The sequence below is a fragment of the Prinia subflava genome, chromosome 15 (genome assembly GCF_021018805.1).
Source record: "Prinia subflava isolate CZ2003 ecotype Zambia chromosome 15, Cam_Psub_1.2, whole genome shotgun sequence".
NCBI lineage: Eukaryota > Metazoa > Chordata > Aves > Passeriformes > Cisticolidae > Prinia > Prinia subflava.
In genome coordinates this window covers 19793815-19811833 of record NC_086261.1, presented here as the reverse complement: position 1 = coordinate 19811833, position 18019 = coordinate 19793815, and the positions used below count along the sequence as shown (strand labels likewise).

The window sequence follows — 18019 nt, the reverse complement described above, 5'->3', positions numbered from 1 at the left end:
GCTCCTGCAGGAGACAACCACTTCTCATTCAATTCCTCTTCTTCTTACATAAACCATCTTTGCTAAAATTGTAATTTCAGCAACACAGAAAGAAGTTGTGAATTTGGGCCAAATTATCAGAAAGTGTTTTCTGAAAATCTTTTCAGAATAGATCTGGTTTCCATCTTGTGTTCATGTGTCCTGCATCCAGTTTTCCCCTCTGCCCAAGGGAGACAAACCCACCTCTCCTGCCTCATATCAGAATGGGGCAATTACTTCACAGCAGAGCACTCTGGAGCTCACCCTGCACCAGTGACACACATTCACAGGACACAGGAATATTTATCTTCTGTTCTAACCTGCCTCTTTAGGGAGACAATTGTTCCTTCTCTACACATTTGCATCAATTTTTTAAAGCATGTTGCACAAAGGGAAAGAATAGAGAAGGAAGGCAACATATTTACTATAGTCTGAAAGAATACCCAAGAGTGAACATACAGTTCAAAAACACCCAATGAAGAAAATTTGTGTTTTTCCATGTTTCTAACTAGTAAACTCCTATGAAAACAGATGTAACTATCATCAACCTTTCATTCCCCTTTACCTGCTTTGGTTCAAGCATTTCACAATGCATTTATAAATTTTCATCTTGCTGAGTAAAAAAGTACTTTCTTGTTTTCATTAGGCTAAGAACATTGCTTCTCTCAGGTTTCTAATTCAGCAACCAAACAAAGAACAAGAATTACATGAGCTTGTATCCAATTTATTCCGTATGCTGAGACTAAATGAAAAGGCCAACATAAAGCTGACCTGGACAGCATTTTAACACTAAAAATATGTATTTTGTTTCCAAGATCAAAAAATGGTCTTCCCTGGTTTCACATGTTCAAATATGAGCAACAACTTTCTTTCTGAATCTTTGTGGCAAATCTTTCCTGCAAATGTTACTGCAATCTCTTCCCTGTGCCACATGACAAATTAAAAATGGGATTGCTCCCATTTTCTCCTATAACCAGTTCTAAATATAGACATTGCCTTCAGCCATCAGGTATAAACACCTTCAGTGTGTAACTGCTAAGATTTTTTTGGACTGAAGCCAGAAACAGGACTTCCTTTGTTTCCTATCAGCATCAAGTTCAGATTTAGATTACATTATCTTGCCAATATATCCTTTTATACTAAAAATTCTGCAGAGAAGCAGCAGCATTCTGAGCTTTTCTCTGAAGTATGAGGTAAAAAGAACATAGCGATTAAACCCGTGGTAGATCCTCATGCCTAAAATAGTGACAATTTCTAATGGCATTCCTGAGTCTTCTACTGAAATATTAATTCAATGTCATTTGTGTCAATTTAAGACTCAAGGATTTTCACACAAAAATAGAAACAAGAAAATCTTTCCACGGAAGCATTGCCTCCAAAATGCTATTTTAAAAAATGAACATTAATAAAATATTGCAATGAAATGGTAACAAATACATTCAAGTTCTGGCAATTTTGTTGTTTGTTTTCATTCATGGGGGCGGTTATGCACCTACAACAAAATTCAGGTATATAGACAGAGCTGTTTTTAGGAAAAATCAGTTTTCAAATTACCCTGTGGCCCAGGGTAAACAGGGTAAGTGACTCAAATGCATTTAAAACCATTCTAAAGGGTGTAGGAATGGTCAGATAGAGCACAGCAGTTCATTGGTGTTATGGTTGCATGGAACTCTCTCAGTCAGTTCAAAAAGTATCAAGCCAAGCATCAGAACACAGATGGTCAAGAATATACTTGTAATATTGAATTACTTCCCTGATAGAAAACATCTACTACATAATTCTAAAAAAGGAATTACAGGGGGTTTTAGCCTTCTGCTATATATTGTAAAAGTTCATTATTGAAAAAAATCCAAGCTGAATGTGATTAAAAGAAATTTTTCATTTGTGAGTTTTAAAATAATGACAGGTAAATAGAGAGTTTAAGTTATTCATCCATCTGTCTACCCATTTGCATATACAAAATTTGTAGAAGAGCAATATCTTTTGTTTAACATTAGCATTTTTTATACCTTTTCCAACTGCAAACTCAAACCAAATTATATATTTCCATATATGTTCTAGATAAGTTTTGTAGCTTACATGAAACCTAAGACTAGATCTAGCAACAGACCAACTAAAGCCGCCATGAAGAAAGGACAAAAATTTTGACATAGTACCAAGAAGCAAGCTACTGATCACAAACTTTGAGAAATCTATCAAAAGCTCACAGAAATTCCCAAACATTTTTCCTTTTTTGAACACTGTAAAAATAACATGAATTTGCATAAAACAATATGAGAAAGCAGTCAGATAGCTACACAAACCACACCAAGTCCATAAAAAGACACAGCAGTTTCCCTGACTGCAGTGATGCTCCCTGACAGCGAGAGCCAAGCTGCTGCAGTCCCCTCCTTGCTCCTGCCAACCTGAGACTTTTTTTAGAAAGCCAGAAACAAAGGCGAGTCTCAGTTCTGGAAATGATTCAACAGAAGCGAAATCTCTCCACTATGACAATTTAAACAAAATAAGAAGACTAGCAATTAACTAAGGGAAGAGCATAAGAAAGACTCCTGCATTCACCTCTGAATTGTTTTTAAATGTTTAACAGCCATGAGTATTTAAGATGTACTGCATTTGTACTTTAAGGACCTAAGGAACACAGACAAGTAGGTTGGAGCTGCCTGCAAATAACATAATGCAGGTCAATATAAAATGTTTGAGTAGCTCTTACAATAAAAGCTCCTACTAAGTACATTTTACAGAGAAAGCAGATACCACAATAATAGCATGGCATTTCCAGTAATTAGAACATGAAGCATCTTTCCCTATCCCACATTTAATTATTTGATTCTAAACAAAGAAAGCTGCTGGTGATCAAGGGATTAAAAAAAGGACATACCAAACTGAAGATAATGCAGGCACTTGGCTTTTTTTTCAAATACTGGCACGAGTATAAAGGCAAACTTCAAAAATGCATTAATATGAAAAGCCACAGAAGACAAACATTTCTATTTATAACAAAATGCTCTTAGTTACTTGAAACTATAGAAGCCCAGCTTTGTGAGTTGAGCTATTTTGCTTCTGCCATCTGGTCTGAAAGAGAACCATGAATATACCTTTCGGACTTTATTAATGCATGGACAAGTAAAATGCAAGCATGAAATAATTTACCCATAGCAAGCAGAATCTGACTCAGCAGTTTGCATAACTCCAGAAATACAGTGATGGAATGTTAAATATAGTTTGTACCTTGCATAATACTTCTTTAACAGACAACTAGGTTAACAGCAAAACAACATATTTACAAATCCACTTTTAATTTTGACCACTATAAACAGTATAACAATCAATTTAAAATATGTTTCTTGGTAGAATACTCATAGTACAACTACATTTAAATGCAAAGGGTTTCAAGAATTTTTATACTTAAAGTAGAAAAATACACAATGGCTTGATTGTGTTTTTATCTGACATGTTAGGGAAGGAAAAAGAGATCTCTACTCACAGAGTCTGAATTCAAATTTTCATGAAACACAGCTCCAGTAGGATACTTCAAATAACTGATAGGAAGCAAACTACTATTCCCCTTACCTAGATATATTGTTGAAGCTGAGGAAGAGACGCTGGAGACAGGGCAAAGTATCCACATCTTTCTAGAAAAAAAAAGACAGGCATAAATTCAGCAGCTGAAACTGTCTTTTGAGCCTCTTTACTCGGCCTGATGAAATGCCTTCATCTCTAAATGCTGTAACCTTGCTGCAACATTGATTTCTGCTGGACGTGCAGCTCCATCTCTCCCTAATGCAGACTGCAAGGGAGTGTTCCCGTGCAGATCCCACTCTGCAGAACACGCTGCATCACTTGCAAAGCAAATGATGTTAAAGAAAAGGAGGGTATGGCTGCTGCTGCTTTCTGAACAGGCTTTTGGGATATAAGCCAAGATGCTGTCTCAGCATTTAAGCTGCAGGATAAACATGCTTTAAAAAAAAAAAAAGCCTTGCTGAAATAAGGTTTTTAAAGTGCAATACAGCATTGCAATTAGCACTGCCAAACAGCAGTGACTCTCCAGCCAGAGAATGATCTAAAGGACTCTGTCACCTTTACAACCTTTACAGTTCACATTTAAAAGAAGGTACGAGTTTACCAAATAGGAAACTCTAAATTTAATATTGACACTAAAAGCCTTTGCAGAAAACTTCTAAATAGCAAATAGCTCGAATATTAGTAAGATGAAACGTAACAAGTAAGATAAAACTTCATTTATGAAATATAAATCCATATCAGACAGCACAGTCTGCAGGGATTCACACCTAAGCCCTCCGCTCTAAGTCTGCATCTCCTTACCCTAACAATGGCCACAGCCCAACTTGAAACCAGAGCACACAAACCTGGGAAAGGGAAAGGAGCATCAGAGCTCAGGATCTTGATTTTAGCCTACAATTCTTCCTCCCTCCATCAGATTTCTGACATGTCCACACAGCAGTCCAGAACAGTTCATTCCACACAGGTAAACAAAGGCAGCTCAAACAAACCCTGCAGCTCCTGTCAATGAAACACTAAACCTAAGCCAACAAAGCTGCTGAGAGCCACTGCTGGATCCCCTGAGCAGAGCTTGTGTGATCTGGTCTGCAGTGCCAATCCTGGTTCAGAGCTCTCCTGAGCGCCCCCAGATCAGACCATGGAAAGACTGAGTCCCCAGCAGAGGCACATTTGGGTACCCCTCTGTCCCCAAGGCTGCTTGGGGGCGTGCATGACCCAGGTGGACACACAGGCACTACAGGGCTGGGCAGTGATGCTTAAGCAGCAATGATTTCACCTCATCACCGGGAAACACAAAGTCATTACCCTTCAAGACAAATTTCCTAGCATGATGTGTTGCTGTCTTGTAAAACATGTTTCAAGTCTCATCGGTGTGGCACGAAACAATAGAGAGGAATGTTTAAAAAAAAAAAAACAAAACCAAAACCCTCCAGCTACTTCAATTTTGATACAAAGTCTTATAGTGAGGTGGACAGAGGGCAGGAACTCTTTCCTGAAAAAATGGTGAACACCTTGACCAGTCCTCCTTCAAGCCTAAGATCAAGCTGCAGATGACAAACCCCAAAATGCTAAATTTTTAATACCTCAAAGCAAACAAGCAGGTTAGTCTTTCAAAGAAAAATACAGATAATCTTCCTAACAGAGGCTCTAACTCACAACTGGATAGAAATTAAGTAGATATTTCATAACTCATGGTACATATAGATCTGTGCTTTAGATGCCATACCAGACTCTTTGTAATCTTTTATTCTGTTTGCTATTCTCCTGAGTGTCAGACTCTCTGAATGCCCTTCAATCCTGTGACATGCTTCTGCTGTAAACCAAGCCCCAGGACTGCCTCTGCAAGTGCTACAGCTTTCAATCAGCTACAGTTCATCCTTACAAAAATAACTTCTTATGATTCAAGGATTTTCAGTCTGTAGTGAAAAGCTCAAAAACAAAAACCAGTCCCTAAACTGGTAGTCCAAAGCCAGTGGATTGTAAAGGATGATTGCAGATTTAATTCCTCAAACCAACTACAACCCAGCTGGATAACTTCAGTTATTCAATACAGTAAACTGCAAAGGGCAGAGACTTCAATACGGAACATTATTTTGTTTGACAAATAAGATCATCATCCTTCCTACACAAAAATAATACACTCAGGGCAGGTTGAAGGGAGGTATGTGAAAAATAAGGAAGGTTCACCCAAAAACGCAAAGTCATCTAAATCAAATTTTAAAAAAATATTTTAGAACAGTAATTATTTTTAAAATTGTGTTTAGATTCTTTCATTTGAAGGAATGATCAAGTTTTAAAAGGTTGATTCATAATGAGCATTGTCACAGTAACTGAGTAACTAAAGCATAGTAACCAAATTCTTTTCATGAGCTTAGGAGTGAATATTTTGCAGCTAAGAGCTACATCATAACAATATCATGATTATAATATCTCCTCCACCTGCAACCACATGAACTTAAACTTCATCCTAAAGAAAAAGAGCCCCCCTCCCTCAGCTGCTCGAGTGCTCCAGAAATAAGCTATTGAATATTTGGATATTCTTGGATATCCAAATATTTGGATATTTGAATATCTTGGATATTCTTTCCATAGAATGATATCTTTCTTTCCATAATTTTGCATTTTTAGTAATTTCTTATTGCAGCAGAATCTGAATTTCCATACAAAAGGAATGTATTTTCATTTAAAAAAATAAAGCAAATGTAAGTAAATAAATACATGCGCATCATTGTACACACAGAAAAAGACAATGCCTATAATTAACATAAGAAAAAAATATTTTCTTTTATAAGCCATATTTACTTAAGGGTTTGAGACAGTATAACGTGTCCAAAACTTAAACACAGAGTTAGTGCCATAGTTGCTTACATTACCATTCAATGAAAAATAAAACAATTCACACTCACAAAATGATATTTCATTGGAATTTAATCAGAGTAAAAACCCAAAAAGATGGCAACAACAACAACACTTAAATAAAACCCCACAGGCCAACAAGCAAAAGAAATATTTCCCTGAAGAGAACATCATCTTCTGAAGCACTGTCTGCCAGGAAACACTAAAACATTGAGACACAGCACAGAGTCCAAGTCTGTCAGTCACTAATTGACATTTCATGCTGACTCTCAACGTGTGATAGCAGAAAGTACAGGTTGCACCTGAGAGGACTGAAAAGGCAGAAGCTACAAGCAAAGAGAATTCCAGGTAACATCACTGACACAGGGGAAGGCACAGTGACAGAACCAGCAATGAGCAGAAAATTCTTATTTTTGAGATGCAAAAACAATTCCTACTTGGCAAATAGCAGAAACTGAAGAAAAGAAAGGCTGAGCAGCAAAAGGGGACCAGGAACAGAAAAAACTACGCAGGCCAGAAAAAGGTAGCCTATCTAAGTAAAGAGTTTTATTTCAAAAAGTTCTTGTTTGAATAATCCATTTGCCATACCTGAACTATAACTCAAATTGCAAAGTGAAAAGCTTAACTTTTAGCATATGAAGACTTAAAATGCTGGGTTAAAGCTTCCATTAGAAAACTCTGCTCTTACAATCAATACCTGCTGGGGCTTTTGCCCCAGCAACTTTCTAAAATTGAAGTTTAAGATGGTCTTATGGCTTAACTAACCTACAGAAATCCAGATGATCTGTTTCTAGAACATGAACGTGAATGGAAGAAGAGTATTTAAATTTGCATGTTAGAACCACAAAGCTTTTTCAACATCTCTTCCCCCCTCCCCAGGGAACATCATGAGCTTTCAAGATCTGAAACACCACAAGTGATCATAGAATCACAGCATCCTTTGGGTTGGAAGGGACCTCCAAAGGTCATCTAAGTCCAGTCTCCCTGACAACATTTAAAGAAAATAATACCAAAAGTGACCATGTTTGTTTCACCTTTATGTTGTAGAATTAAGTATTGCAGCAGAACAATATAAGCAACACAAGACAAGGACAGATGTCAAAAATCTTAAACACTGATATAGTTTAAACAAGTTAGACTTACGTATTTCTCAAAAACAAAGAAAATGAAAAGAAAAAGAAAAATGAGAAGGACAAGAGTTTTGCTCCTTACTATAGCAGAGACTTGGTTATGACGGAGGTTGAGCTCTGTGAGTGAATCCAGTCCATTCAGGTTTTCTACAACAGTTAGGAGGTTTCTGGCAAGGTTTAGCACTCTCAGTTCACTTAAATGCCCGATGTTTTCTATTTTAGCAATCTGTCAGAGATACAATAAACATGCACACTGTGTTTCATATGCATATAAATTAATACATATATGTGGCACACGTGTTTTCTAAAAGCATACATGACCTATCAGCTTCAACATATGCCTGTGTTTGTCTAAACCATGATACTCAGAGATCCACAACAATATTCACCTGCATTTTTCTTGCCATCCTGCAGTAAAATTCAGTCAACATTTCCTTCTATCCCATCCCAAATCAGGTTACTTCAGCTGTGCTGCTCTGTAGCAGTAACCTCAAAGACATAAAGCCAAGACACCACTGATGGTACTGTAGTATGCCAAAAACGGGGGAAATTGTGCTCGGCTGAGCCTTAATTTGTCTGCAAAGACACTCAATTATCCTCCTGGGATTAGAAAAGGGAGCAACCTAACAAAGACCAAACTGCAGTAAATAGGCAGCTGGCAAATGCTTGTTTTTCTACTTAATACCTTATTTAAAAGACTCAGGTGATAATGACAAAGCAAAAAAAAAAAAAAAAAAAAAAGAGCATAAAAGGAGCAATAATAGCTAATGATCCTTAATTTGAGTTTTTATTTCTAGAAATACTACTGTATTTTAAAGAGGCGTTGATTATTGCTCTGATGATCCAGTATGGGTTCATTTCCTGTTGTTAATATTTCCCAGTGATCCACACAAGGCTCTCTATCCAGATAATTGTTTCTCCTGGCTGTGTGGGATCTGTCCTCCAGCACCTTTGCAGAATTTATGCCTGACAGGGAGAAGCAGGACTGCCACTGCACAAGGGACATGCCTATGGTCATCTCAGTGAAACCCACGCCGGGTGGCAGAAGGAGGACAGCAGGATGTCCTGTGGAAAATACCTCAGCAGCCACAAGGTTTTGGCAGTGCCAAGAGCTCCCAACACATCATTCCCTGTCAGTGAGAATTAGCATCTCTGCAGCTCTGTAAGGCCCTTTAGCACCCAGCAGTGCCAAGGGGCAGAGCACTAAAGCAGAGCCTGGTGTCTCACACAGGGAACCTCTGCTGCTTCCACCAGTGCAAGTCTGGCCATGCCAGCCTGCAGAAAGTGCCTGGCACCTCTTGGAACACAAGGGGTAAGTGAGGTGGCCATTATTGAACAGTTTAGGAAGGTAATTTCCATATATCCTTACACATCTATGTGTATATTTAAAGTCTGTGACTGGAATATGCTGCTGTAAGAAATACTTCAGCAATTCCTCAATTAAAAAGCAGACAAAAGCAAGGCCAAAATTAAATGACATCTTTGATTCGAAGTGCTTAAACTTTTGATTCAACTGCTAATTAAACTATCCATTTATGTGCATTTTATACAAAAATATTACAGCAAGAGGAACAGAAAATATCATGATTTAAAAGAACATATTTATACAGAGAGACTTTTAAAAGCAACCCCAAGAGCAGACAGTTGGTATGAAGAGCACAGACCTCTGCTGATGTCTGCCCAGCTAGAATTACAGGCTAGAATATTAATCCTGGTATTTCACTACTATTGCAAAGATAATGACTTCATCAGCAACATATAGAGATACTCTTTACCACTTTGCTAAGCTCTGCTGAATTGCCTGTTTCAATTATGCATGCACACATGAAGGTACACCAGCTTTTCATGTGGACTATTAGGTAAGAAATAATACAAGCTGTTATCACTTCTTTTTGGATGTTTCAAATAACACTTAGATAATACCAAAAAGAAAGTAGTACACAAGTCAAAGTCTACTTGTAAACACTGAACAAAAATACTATTTTCTCATTTGCTTGTATCTTTGAATATCTCAGTATGAAATAGAATTCAGAAATAGGTTGCTATGCATCAAATAATCACCCATCAATAATTACATTACACAAATGAAAGCTGTATCATTTAAAAAAAAAATCTGAGATGAATGAAAAGAAGATCATGCATAAAAAATCAAGCTGCATAATTTTACTTATGTCTTGAACTTTTGGAAGGAAAAATGATTCACAGAATTAAACAGGACACAGGAAATTACTCCAACGACATTTCATATTTAAAGCATTCTGGAATAAAATGCATGTGTAGAGTCCCTGAATGATGCAAGTCTATGTGTCTATATTAGTGTTAGGGGGTTTTTTTAGCATTTCTTCCCTTCATTTCTTCATTAATCCTTCAAAAATAACTAATACTATGGATGGCAGATTGGTGTTTTAAATTTTGAATTCCTCAAAGACAGGGGGAAAAGAAGAACTTAAACAGGAACACTTCCTTATCTTTGAACTAGAAAGGAAGAGAAAGATAATTTATTTATGGACAATAAGTTCATAGCTTTTATTTGGTCTTTACATGAAAAATACACTAAACCTACAAAAAAGGAAATAATTGACTCCATTTCCAAACACTTGTGCCCTTCGCATGTACATCTATGGTGAAAACCTTTTGAATTCCAAAATAACTTACTGAACCCCAAGATTTAATGTTAGTTCTTGACACAGGGTAATTTGTTACAGTCTCTGGATCAAAGTAATCCTGTCATTATGAAGGTGATCCAGCAACAACCAGCCCAAAACTCCTAGTAAAGGTCCAGCTAATAAAAAGAGTTATACAGATACTTGAAGATTAAAAAAAAGTCAGATCTACATTCCAATCACTTGTAAGAATTGTGCAAGCTGAGCTTCATTTTCATTAGTGATTCCTTCATTTGAGCTGGGAAAATCTGTTGAATTCCACAGCTGCATTGTTAGTCTGCAAGTATTTTTATCAAAAACAAATTTCCAGCAGCAATACAAAAAGGATTGTGTTGTTCAAGCAGACACGAGTGAATGAGTTTGTCTGGAGATGGCCAAGGCTCCAAGGGCAATGCCATCACTGCTCCTGCACTGCCCCTGCCACTGCACAATGTGCACATTGTTTAACCAATGGGACTCAAAGCAGCCACAAACTTATTGCATCACTTAGAACAACAAGTCCCTACAGTGCTAACTTGTCTTTTTCTTCTCTTTTACAGATATGTAGGGAATCAGTTTTTGTCAGCCCACCAGCAGTAGAAGCAGCCATCAATCATACCTAAAAATTTTATAGCATTTCTAAGGCTGTGTTACTTTACCCACACCGCAACCACTTGTGCTAGGTGTGAGTGCCATTACACTCAGCTAACTCAGCATTTTAATCACTGTAGCCTTCCTGAAGCACAAGAGACTGGTACATACATTCAAAATAAATATCACGGCAACTTTTATTAACTTACTGATTTCTATGACCTCAAGAACTGCAAAACTTGCCACCAGTTCCCTCTCACAAAAAAATACTTTGGTAAAAGACACAGCAAATACATGATGTCTACACAACAAACATAAGCCATCAAGTTATTGTACTGTACCTGATTTCCATGAAGATCTAAAACATCAAGGTTTTTTAGGTTCTCCAGATTTGAGATCTTCTTTATTCTGCAATATTTCAATTATGACAATTATTTTCAATATTAGATTTAAAGTATCTTTCATTTTCAAGCCAAGACAAAATTAAGCCTCTTTTTCCTGACCAACAAAAGTAGTAGAAAAATAACAAAATTTTGAACCATGAAAAGAAAATTGATAGATAAATGAATATGATTTTAAGGCTATCACCTTCCTTTCTCACTGTCAATAATTCAATCGCAGCAGAATTTATGTGGCTCTTCTAGAAAGAAGAAAAGGATGGAATACTTGCTTCACTAGAAACCAAAGTCAACAACTGCATTGTCTTAAAACTTCTCTGTCCTGTCCTATTTTGTCAGACTCCAGACCTAGGCTATTATACACCCAACAGCATCATCTACTGGCTGATGACATTAAACATGTGTATTAAGCATTTGCTTCAAGAGTAATCAAAGATACACACAGACCAAGCCAAAAACAAGCTGGTAACAACGGTGTCTAAACACTCACTCACAGGTTAGGCAAAGTCCTAACTACCTCAGCACCTCACATCTAAGGTAAACTGCACTCAGCGTGGTTATGATGAGGAAATAATTCCTCAAAGCACTTTAAAACTGTAGTACCCACATTTTACTATAAACAAATTTGATTTCTACAGGCGAGGTTTTGAATACAAAAACCTCTTAGCTCTAGTAACATACTGCACTACTGAAACTTGTCAGTTTTGAATACAGGCTGAACTAGGAGGGACATTCTTTATAACCTGCACATAGCTGAAATCTGCTCACCAGTTCTCACTTTACTGAATATATGGAAATGAGGAAAATTTAAAAAGACAGAGCACAACCTTTAGATGTGTGAGCAATTCCACAGATACATGTATTAAATTATTACAATTAAAGGCTACAGGACTAGAAGCAATAAATAAGCATTAAAATCCATGAGTCATTATCTGGTATTTTTCCCCAGCTAAATACATCAGGTAGAAATATTTTGAATAGGTTATAAATAATTAATGAATACTACATTTGATCTGAAAAGACATTCCACAACATGCCACACAAATCTAGAAACACATAATTAATAACTGTTCAGATTAAAAGATTAGATGTGAAGTACTTTGGAAATGATGCTTAAATTTACCAAGAAAGGAAGTTTTGAATAACACGACACACAAAATCTGTGTGCTTGCTCAGTGGGATCCCTGACACTTAGCTAATCTTAGGGCTGGTCCCACTGGTATGACAGCAACATCACAAACTGAAAACTGAACAGAAACAATGGGAAATCACAATTGTTACACCATAGGAGGTAGAGTGCCTTAATTAGGTTTCATTATTTTTACCTGTTCTTTCCCAACAGAAGGACTCTCAGGGATCTCAGAGTTGAAACCCCACTTATCTCTTCAATCTGATTATCATATAAATCTAAGAAAACAAGATGATGAAGATTAGAAATATTTTGGATTCGAGTTATAAAGTTATGCTGGAAATTCAAAAGACGAAGGTGATCTTCCCCATCAATAATTGGGCACACTGTCAGTTTTTGCCTGGAAGAAAAAAGAAAAAACAGAACACACAAGTAAGTAACAAATCAGTAACCCACCTTCTGCTCACTCACTCTGCACAGAGAAAAGTGTATTATCTTGATTGAGGTAGCACTAATTAGGTTTGCTAATTAAATTCTGTACATAAAGCAGAAACTCCTACCTATTAAAAAATTAGCCTGAAAACATGGCAGAAACACTTCTAAAACTTTCTGAACATCTCTCCTCTCAGAGATTTGCTTGTTACATGGAAACTACATGGAAGTTTTGTGTTGTGACCACAATAAAACTCCAACAGATGCAGCTTCCCAATCTGTTAAGTTTTTCTTCAGCTATCACATGAACAGCCTGTTCAGATCAGAAATCTGCCTGCCTTGGATGACTGCTGGATGGATAACTCATCACAAGGACACTCACAGAGAATTTCTCCATGGGACACAGTTCTTCTCTCAGAAACACACACACACACAAAACCCAACCACCCAAGGCCAGCACTGAGTGCAGCCATTAGTGGGGCACTGGTCACTGTGGTCACTCTGGGGCAGGGCCCTGAGTGTGCTCTGTCACCCTCTCACCTTTCCAGGGTAAGTCTGTCAGAGTTCAGAATTTTCTCTTCAGCAGTACGTTGCAATACAGGAAATGTTATTGATGAACTGCTCCCAAAGTTCGTGTTATCTATGCGAAAATCACACAGAGAATATATGAATATGAATATACTTCTCTGTAGATGCATGTCATGAACTACAGGTGATAAAAGCAAAATTTGCTTTCTTATAAAAAGTAAAGCATGAAAGTGCCTTTTGCCTCCATTCAGGACTATGATTTATCAAGTCCCTTTCCTGATATTATTTATGACTATATCCCTCTACATCCTCTTTCCAAAGTACATTCATTTCTTTACTTTGAGGTTTTTTTCAACAATTTGTTGTAAGCAGATATTTTGTAAATGCCTTTATTTTGATTAGAATTACCCAATGATATTTTAACATAAGACTGTAAAATTGTTTCACCGTTTCAGTATCTGAACTTAAAGAAGACATTATCCAACTTCAGATAAATTTAAAGACACAGATCAAATAGATGTTGATAGAACTAGAAAATAGAGCACCAAAATATTGAAACACTCCCACTGAACTACAAATAAATGCAAAGTCTCTCAAAGGTAAGTGCACACAATACCTAGTGATCATTAATATTTCACTCCATTATCAAGAAACAGGCAGCCTTTGAAAATATATTTATAAAGTTACTCATCCTTATGTATTTCATTAATATAAGAGGAAAAAAGGGAAGACATCTAAAAATACCCGCAAAATTTATCAACAAATGTGTTCTGTGAGCTTTTGGAAAATGATCCACTGAAAAATATTGGTCAAAATAGATCATTATTGTCAGGCTCTGGATTTTGTAGGGGTGTAAATAAAAGCCTCCCCAAGTCCAGATAAAGAACCTGTACTCTGCTTCAATGCCAAACCAGGAAATTCTGTCAGACTGGATGGAACTGGGAGATAGAGCTGCTTATTAAGCCCCAAAGGACTTATTACTCTTTGGTCTCCTGTGCAGAGAACAAAAACCAAACTTACATTCACTCCATAAGTTGTAGAGTATCCCTAAAAGTCAGCCCATTCTGAATTGCTACTGGCCTTCATTTCCTACCAGAATGAATAAAGAGTTGCCACGATAACTAAAGTGATCTTCTGTTCATGCCAATCACAGGCAAGCAGCAGCAACACTGGCAAGAAATGTTTCAAGTTTCTTCCAGTCCTCACCACAGTCAGCAGTGATTTCACCAATATCTTGCTTTGCAAAGCCAAGAGCACTCGAGCACAACAGAAAAATTATCTCTTAATATCACAGTTCTAAATTAGAAATTAATTTTGTCTCAATATATTAAGATGCTAAACATCCAGTAAAATGTTACTTTAGACAGTTGCATGGCTACTGAGGGAACAGTAGGGCACTTCATAGGTTGTGGCTTTGTAGGTAGAAGAAAAAATGCTCTTCCATGAGGGGGAAAAAAAAGGAAAAGGGGGAAAAAAGCCAGGCAGCAGCATAGTGGGTTCAGGACATCATGCAACAGTAATTACACTGAATTACTGTAGCCAAGTAGGAAACACTGTGACTCTTACATTTTCTAATCATGATACCATCTTTCTTTACTTTTCAAATAATAAAACAGATACAAAAGACAAACAAACCAAACCCTATTGAATATTACCTTGTCTTCCTGAGTAGTTTTTTTCCAGATCATGCTGCAGAAGTCTATTGTGAAAAGATGACTGCTCTTTATTTATCCTGAATTCAAACTGTAACACAATATTATAGACAAATGTTTGAGTTTTCAAATGCAAATAATGTCTTTACACAAACACAGCCTTAGTACTAACAGCAGTTCTCAGGAATTTCTACAATGCTTTGGAAAAAAAAAAAAGAGCTGAAATAATTTCTCTGGTGAAAGGTGTATTCATTCTTTTGAGACATCACAACTAAAAAGCTTCACTGTTGGAAACCAAAATGAAAATATGGAAGTTACCAGTATATTTATATGCAGTTGACTGAATAAATAAAAAACAAACCCCACCCTGTGAGGGATGCTGCAATTACAGGAGAGAGATACAGATAGAAGATCAAGAAATCACACACACATATCTATATCTATATATATTAAGCTTATGGCACGCTATAGTACAACCCCATGTTTTTATTGTATATGATTTTAATAGGATGAAATAAATTAACAAAACACTGTCAGGTACATTAGATATTGAGATACTATAAGTCAACAGATGACTATTGCAAAGATCTTTCCTATCTGAAAGCAGTCAAATTTGTATCATACAACTACATTAGTTAATATAAGTATCCAAGAAAAGGTAATAATTACTGGTTTGGTTTTTTCTGGTACTGACGAGGTCTGGATGACCAGCTGGAGACCACAATTATTAACCTGCAGATTGGAAGAAAATGAAATTAAACGCTAGATTTCTCAGAAATATCAAACAATTGTTGCTTATCAATATCAATTGCTTATTGCATATAAATACAATTGCTCTTTAAACAATAACACTATTTTCAACAGTAAAATCTGCCAAGAAAGGTACTATTTTGCAAAATATTATGAAGTAGACATCACAGCTCTAAGTAACACCAAATTTTTAGTTTACAAAAATCATACTGGTTTTAACATAAAAAATATACTGAAAGGGTGACTTCCGAGGGGATACAACTCAGTATGAATAAAACGAGTGTTCACGTTTAAATATGCCTTGTATTTTAAAAAGGCACAACATGCTGGTCCTTGACACCTATGTGGCAAACCCGAAGCGACTGACAGGAGCACTGAACCGAAGGGCTCATCCCAGCACCTCCCAGCACCTCCCAGCACCTCCCAGCACCTCCCAGCACCTCCCAGCACAGCACAAACGATGTCGGGGGAGCCGCCACCGCCCGGCAGCCGCAGCCCCGGCAGCACCTACCGCTGCGGGCGCGGCCCGCGGGCCCCGGCCGGGCCGCCCTTTGCTGGGCACCATGGCCCGCCGCCCCTCGGCCCCGCACGGCCCCGCACGGCCCCGCGCAGCCCCTCAGCTCCCCGCGGCTCCGGGCGGCTCCCCGCGGCTCCGGGCGGCTCCCCGCGGCTCCTCCGCCCCGCGCAGCCCCTCGGCCCCAGGCGGCCGCTCAGAGCCCCGCAGCCTCGAGCGGTCCCTCGGGGCTCCGCGGCCCCACAGAACCCCGCGGCCCCGCACGGCCCCGCGCCGCCGCCGCCCTGTCGGAAATGGCTCCGCCGTTACCGCGGCGACCGCGGCTTCCGCCCCGCCCGGCGTGTGGGGCGGTGCCGGGCGGCGGGAAACCGCGCGGGGCGGGAAACCGCGCGGGGCGGGAAACCGCGCGGGGCGGGAAACCGCGCGGGGCGGGAAACCGCGCGGGGCGGGAAACCGCGCGGGGCGGGAAACCGCGCGGGGCGGGAAACCGCGCGGGGCGGGAAACCGCGCGGGGCGGGAAACCGCGCGGGGCGGGAAACCGCGCGGGGCGGGAAACCGCGCGGGGCGGGAAACCGCGCGGGGACCGATGGACGGGCGAAGCGCTCTGTGGTTGTTCTGCTGTGCCTGGTCGCTCCCACCCCGCTGCCCCATAGTAAAAAGCCGCTATTATATTGTATTTTTCTCAATTCTACAAGCAAGAGGCTGCGTGTGAAAACCCATGACAGGGCGAGAAGCTGGATGCTTTCTGTGGGCACAGGCTGGTCACAAAATGTGACCGTCACTGAGGTGACACTCAACCTGTGCGAGCTCCTGGTGCTGATCCCTCAGCAGGGAACCCAGGAGCTCCCCTGATGCATAGTGGATGCTTTTAGATACACACCTCAAGAAATTAGTGGTTAAAGAAGCAACGGTGTGGCTGTCAAGATGGGTGGAAGGCCTGTGAATTGCCTCACGGCGGCTTCCCCAGTCAGAATCATGGACTCATCAAGGTTGGAAGAGACGTTTAAAACCATCAAGTCCAAATGCCAGCCCTGCAACTGTTCCTAAACCATAACCACATGATCCAGTGCAGATCCAGATGCTCTTAAACCCCTCCCTGGGCAACCTATTCCAATGGCCACACAAACAAATAAATATTCTAGGTTTAGCTTCTTGTATTGTCATTTTAGTTTCTATCTGCTGAAAGGTTAACAGAAGAGTAATTACAGCATATTTTGTGAGAAATGCAAAATATGTGAGGGGTTGTTCTTTTTGCTTGGGTTGTTTGGTTTTTTATGTTATGTAGACAATGCTGTACCAACAATAAATGCACCATAAGAAATCTGTGCAGATTGTGGTCATGCAGTTGAGGTTTACAATGTTTACTGGGTACCATCGAGCCATGGGTTTCCCTCCAAGGGACTTGTCTACGTTAATACATTTAGTTTTAAGTTTTGCTATGGTTACAAATACTGCTTTATCTCTACTGGAAGTTAAGCATTATAGAGCACTGTTATATTAAAAGGAAAATAAAACCAACCAAACGAACCAAAAAAACCATTAGTCTGGTAATTTCAATGGAGATCTAATCAACACAGTGTTTGTAATTACATCAGTCTTCATCTGGCCAAAGGCCAGTTCTATGCTGCGACCACTGGGAGAACAAATAAACACATCTAGTGTGCTTTGCTATAAAATCAAGTTCCCTTAACCTTGACAAAAAGATACATCAGATAAACTGAAAGGGCTCTCTCAATCATCATTTGGGTTAGCTGTAGCACAAAATAGTTCTTTGTTCATACTCCTGACCTTGTTCATGCCCAGGGAGGCAAACAGCTTCCATGAACTCGTACAAAATCTGACCCACAGTCCCTGTCTATA

At 38.9% G+C, this 18019-nt stretch overlaps 1 protein-coding gene across 4 annotated transcripts in view; it reads right to left on the bottom strand.

The window, feature by feature from the left end:
• LRRC49 (leucine rich repeat containing 49) overlaps positions 1-16294 on the bottom strand; it is a 42072-nt gene extending 25778 nt beyond the window's left edge. For 3 of the 4 annotated variants that reach the window (XM_063412963.1, XM_063412964.1, XM_063412965.1), the window contains exons 1-8: positions 16157-16294; positions 15565-15627; positions 14899-14986; positions 13256-13355; positions 12480-12683; positions 11098-11164; positions 7606-7749; positions 3589-3650 (exon numbers count right to left, since the gene is read on the bottom strand). In XM_063412963.1, the coding sequence (XP_063269033.1) occupies positions 3589-3650; positions 7606-7749; positions 11098-11164; positions 12480-12683; positions 13256-13355; positions 14899-14986; positions 15565-15627; positions 16157-16210 (782 nt within the window). In that variant the 5' untranslated portion in view covers positions 16211-16294. The remainder of the gene's footprint in view (positions 1-3588; positions 3651-7605; positions 7750-11097; positions 11165-12479; positions 12684-13255; positions 13356-14898; positions 14987-15564; positions 15628-16156) is intronic. The other variant, XM_063412966.1, reaches the window with a different exon arrangement.
• Between the last annotated feature and the right edge of the window lie 1725 nt (positions 16295-18019).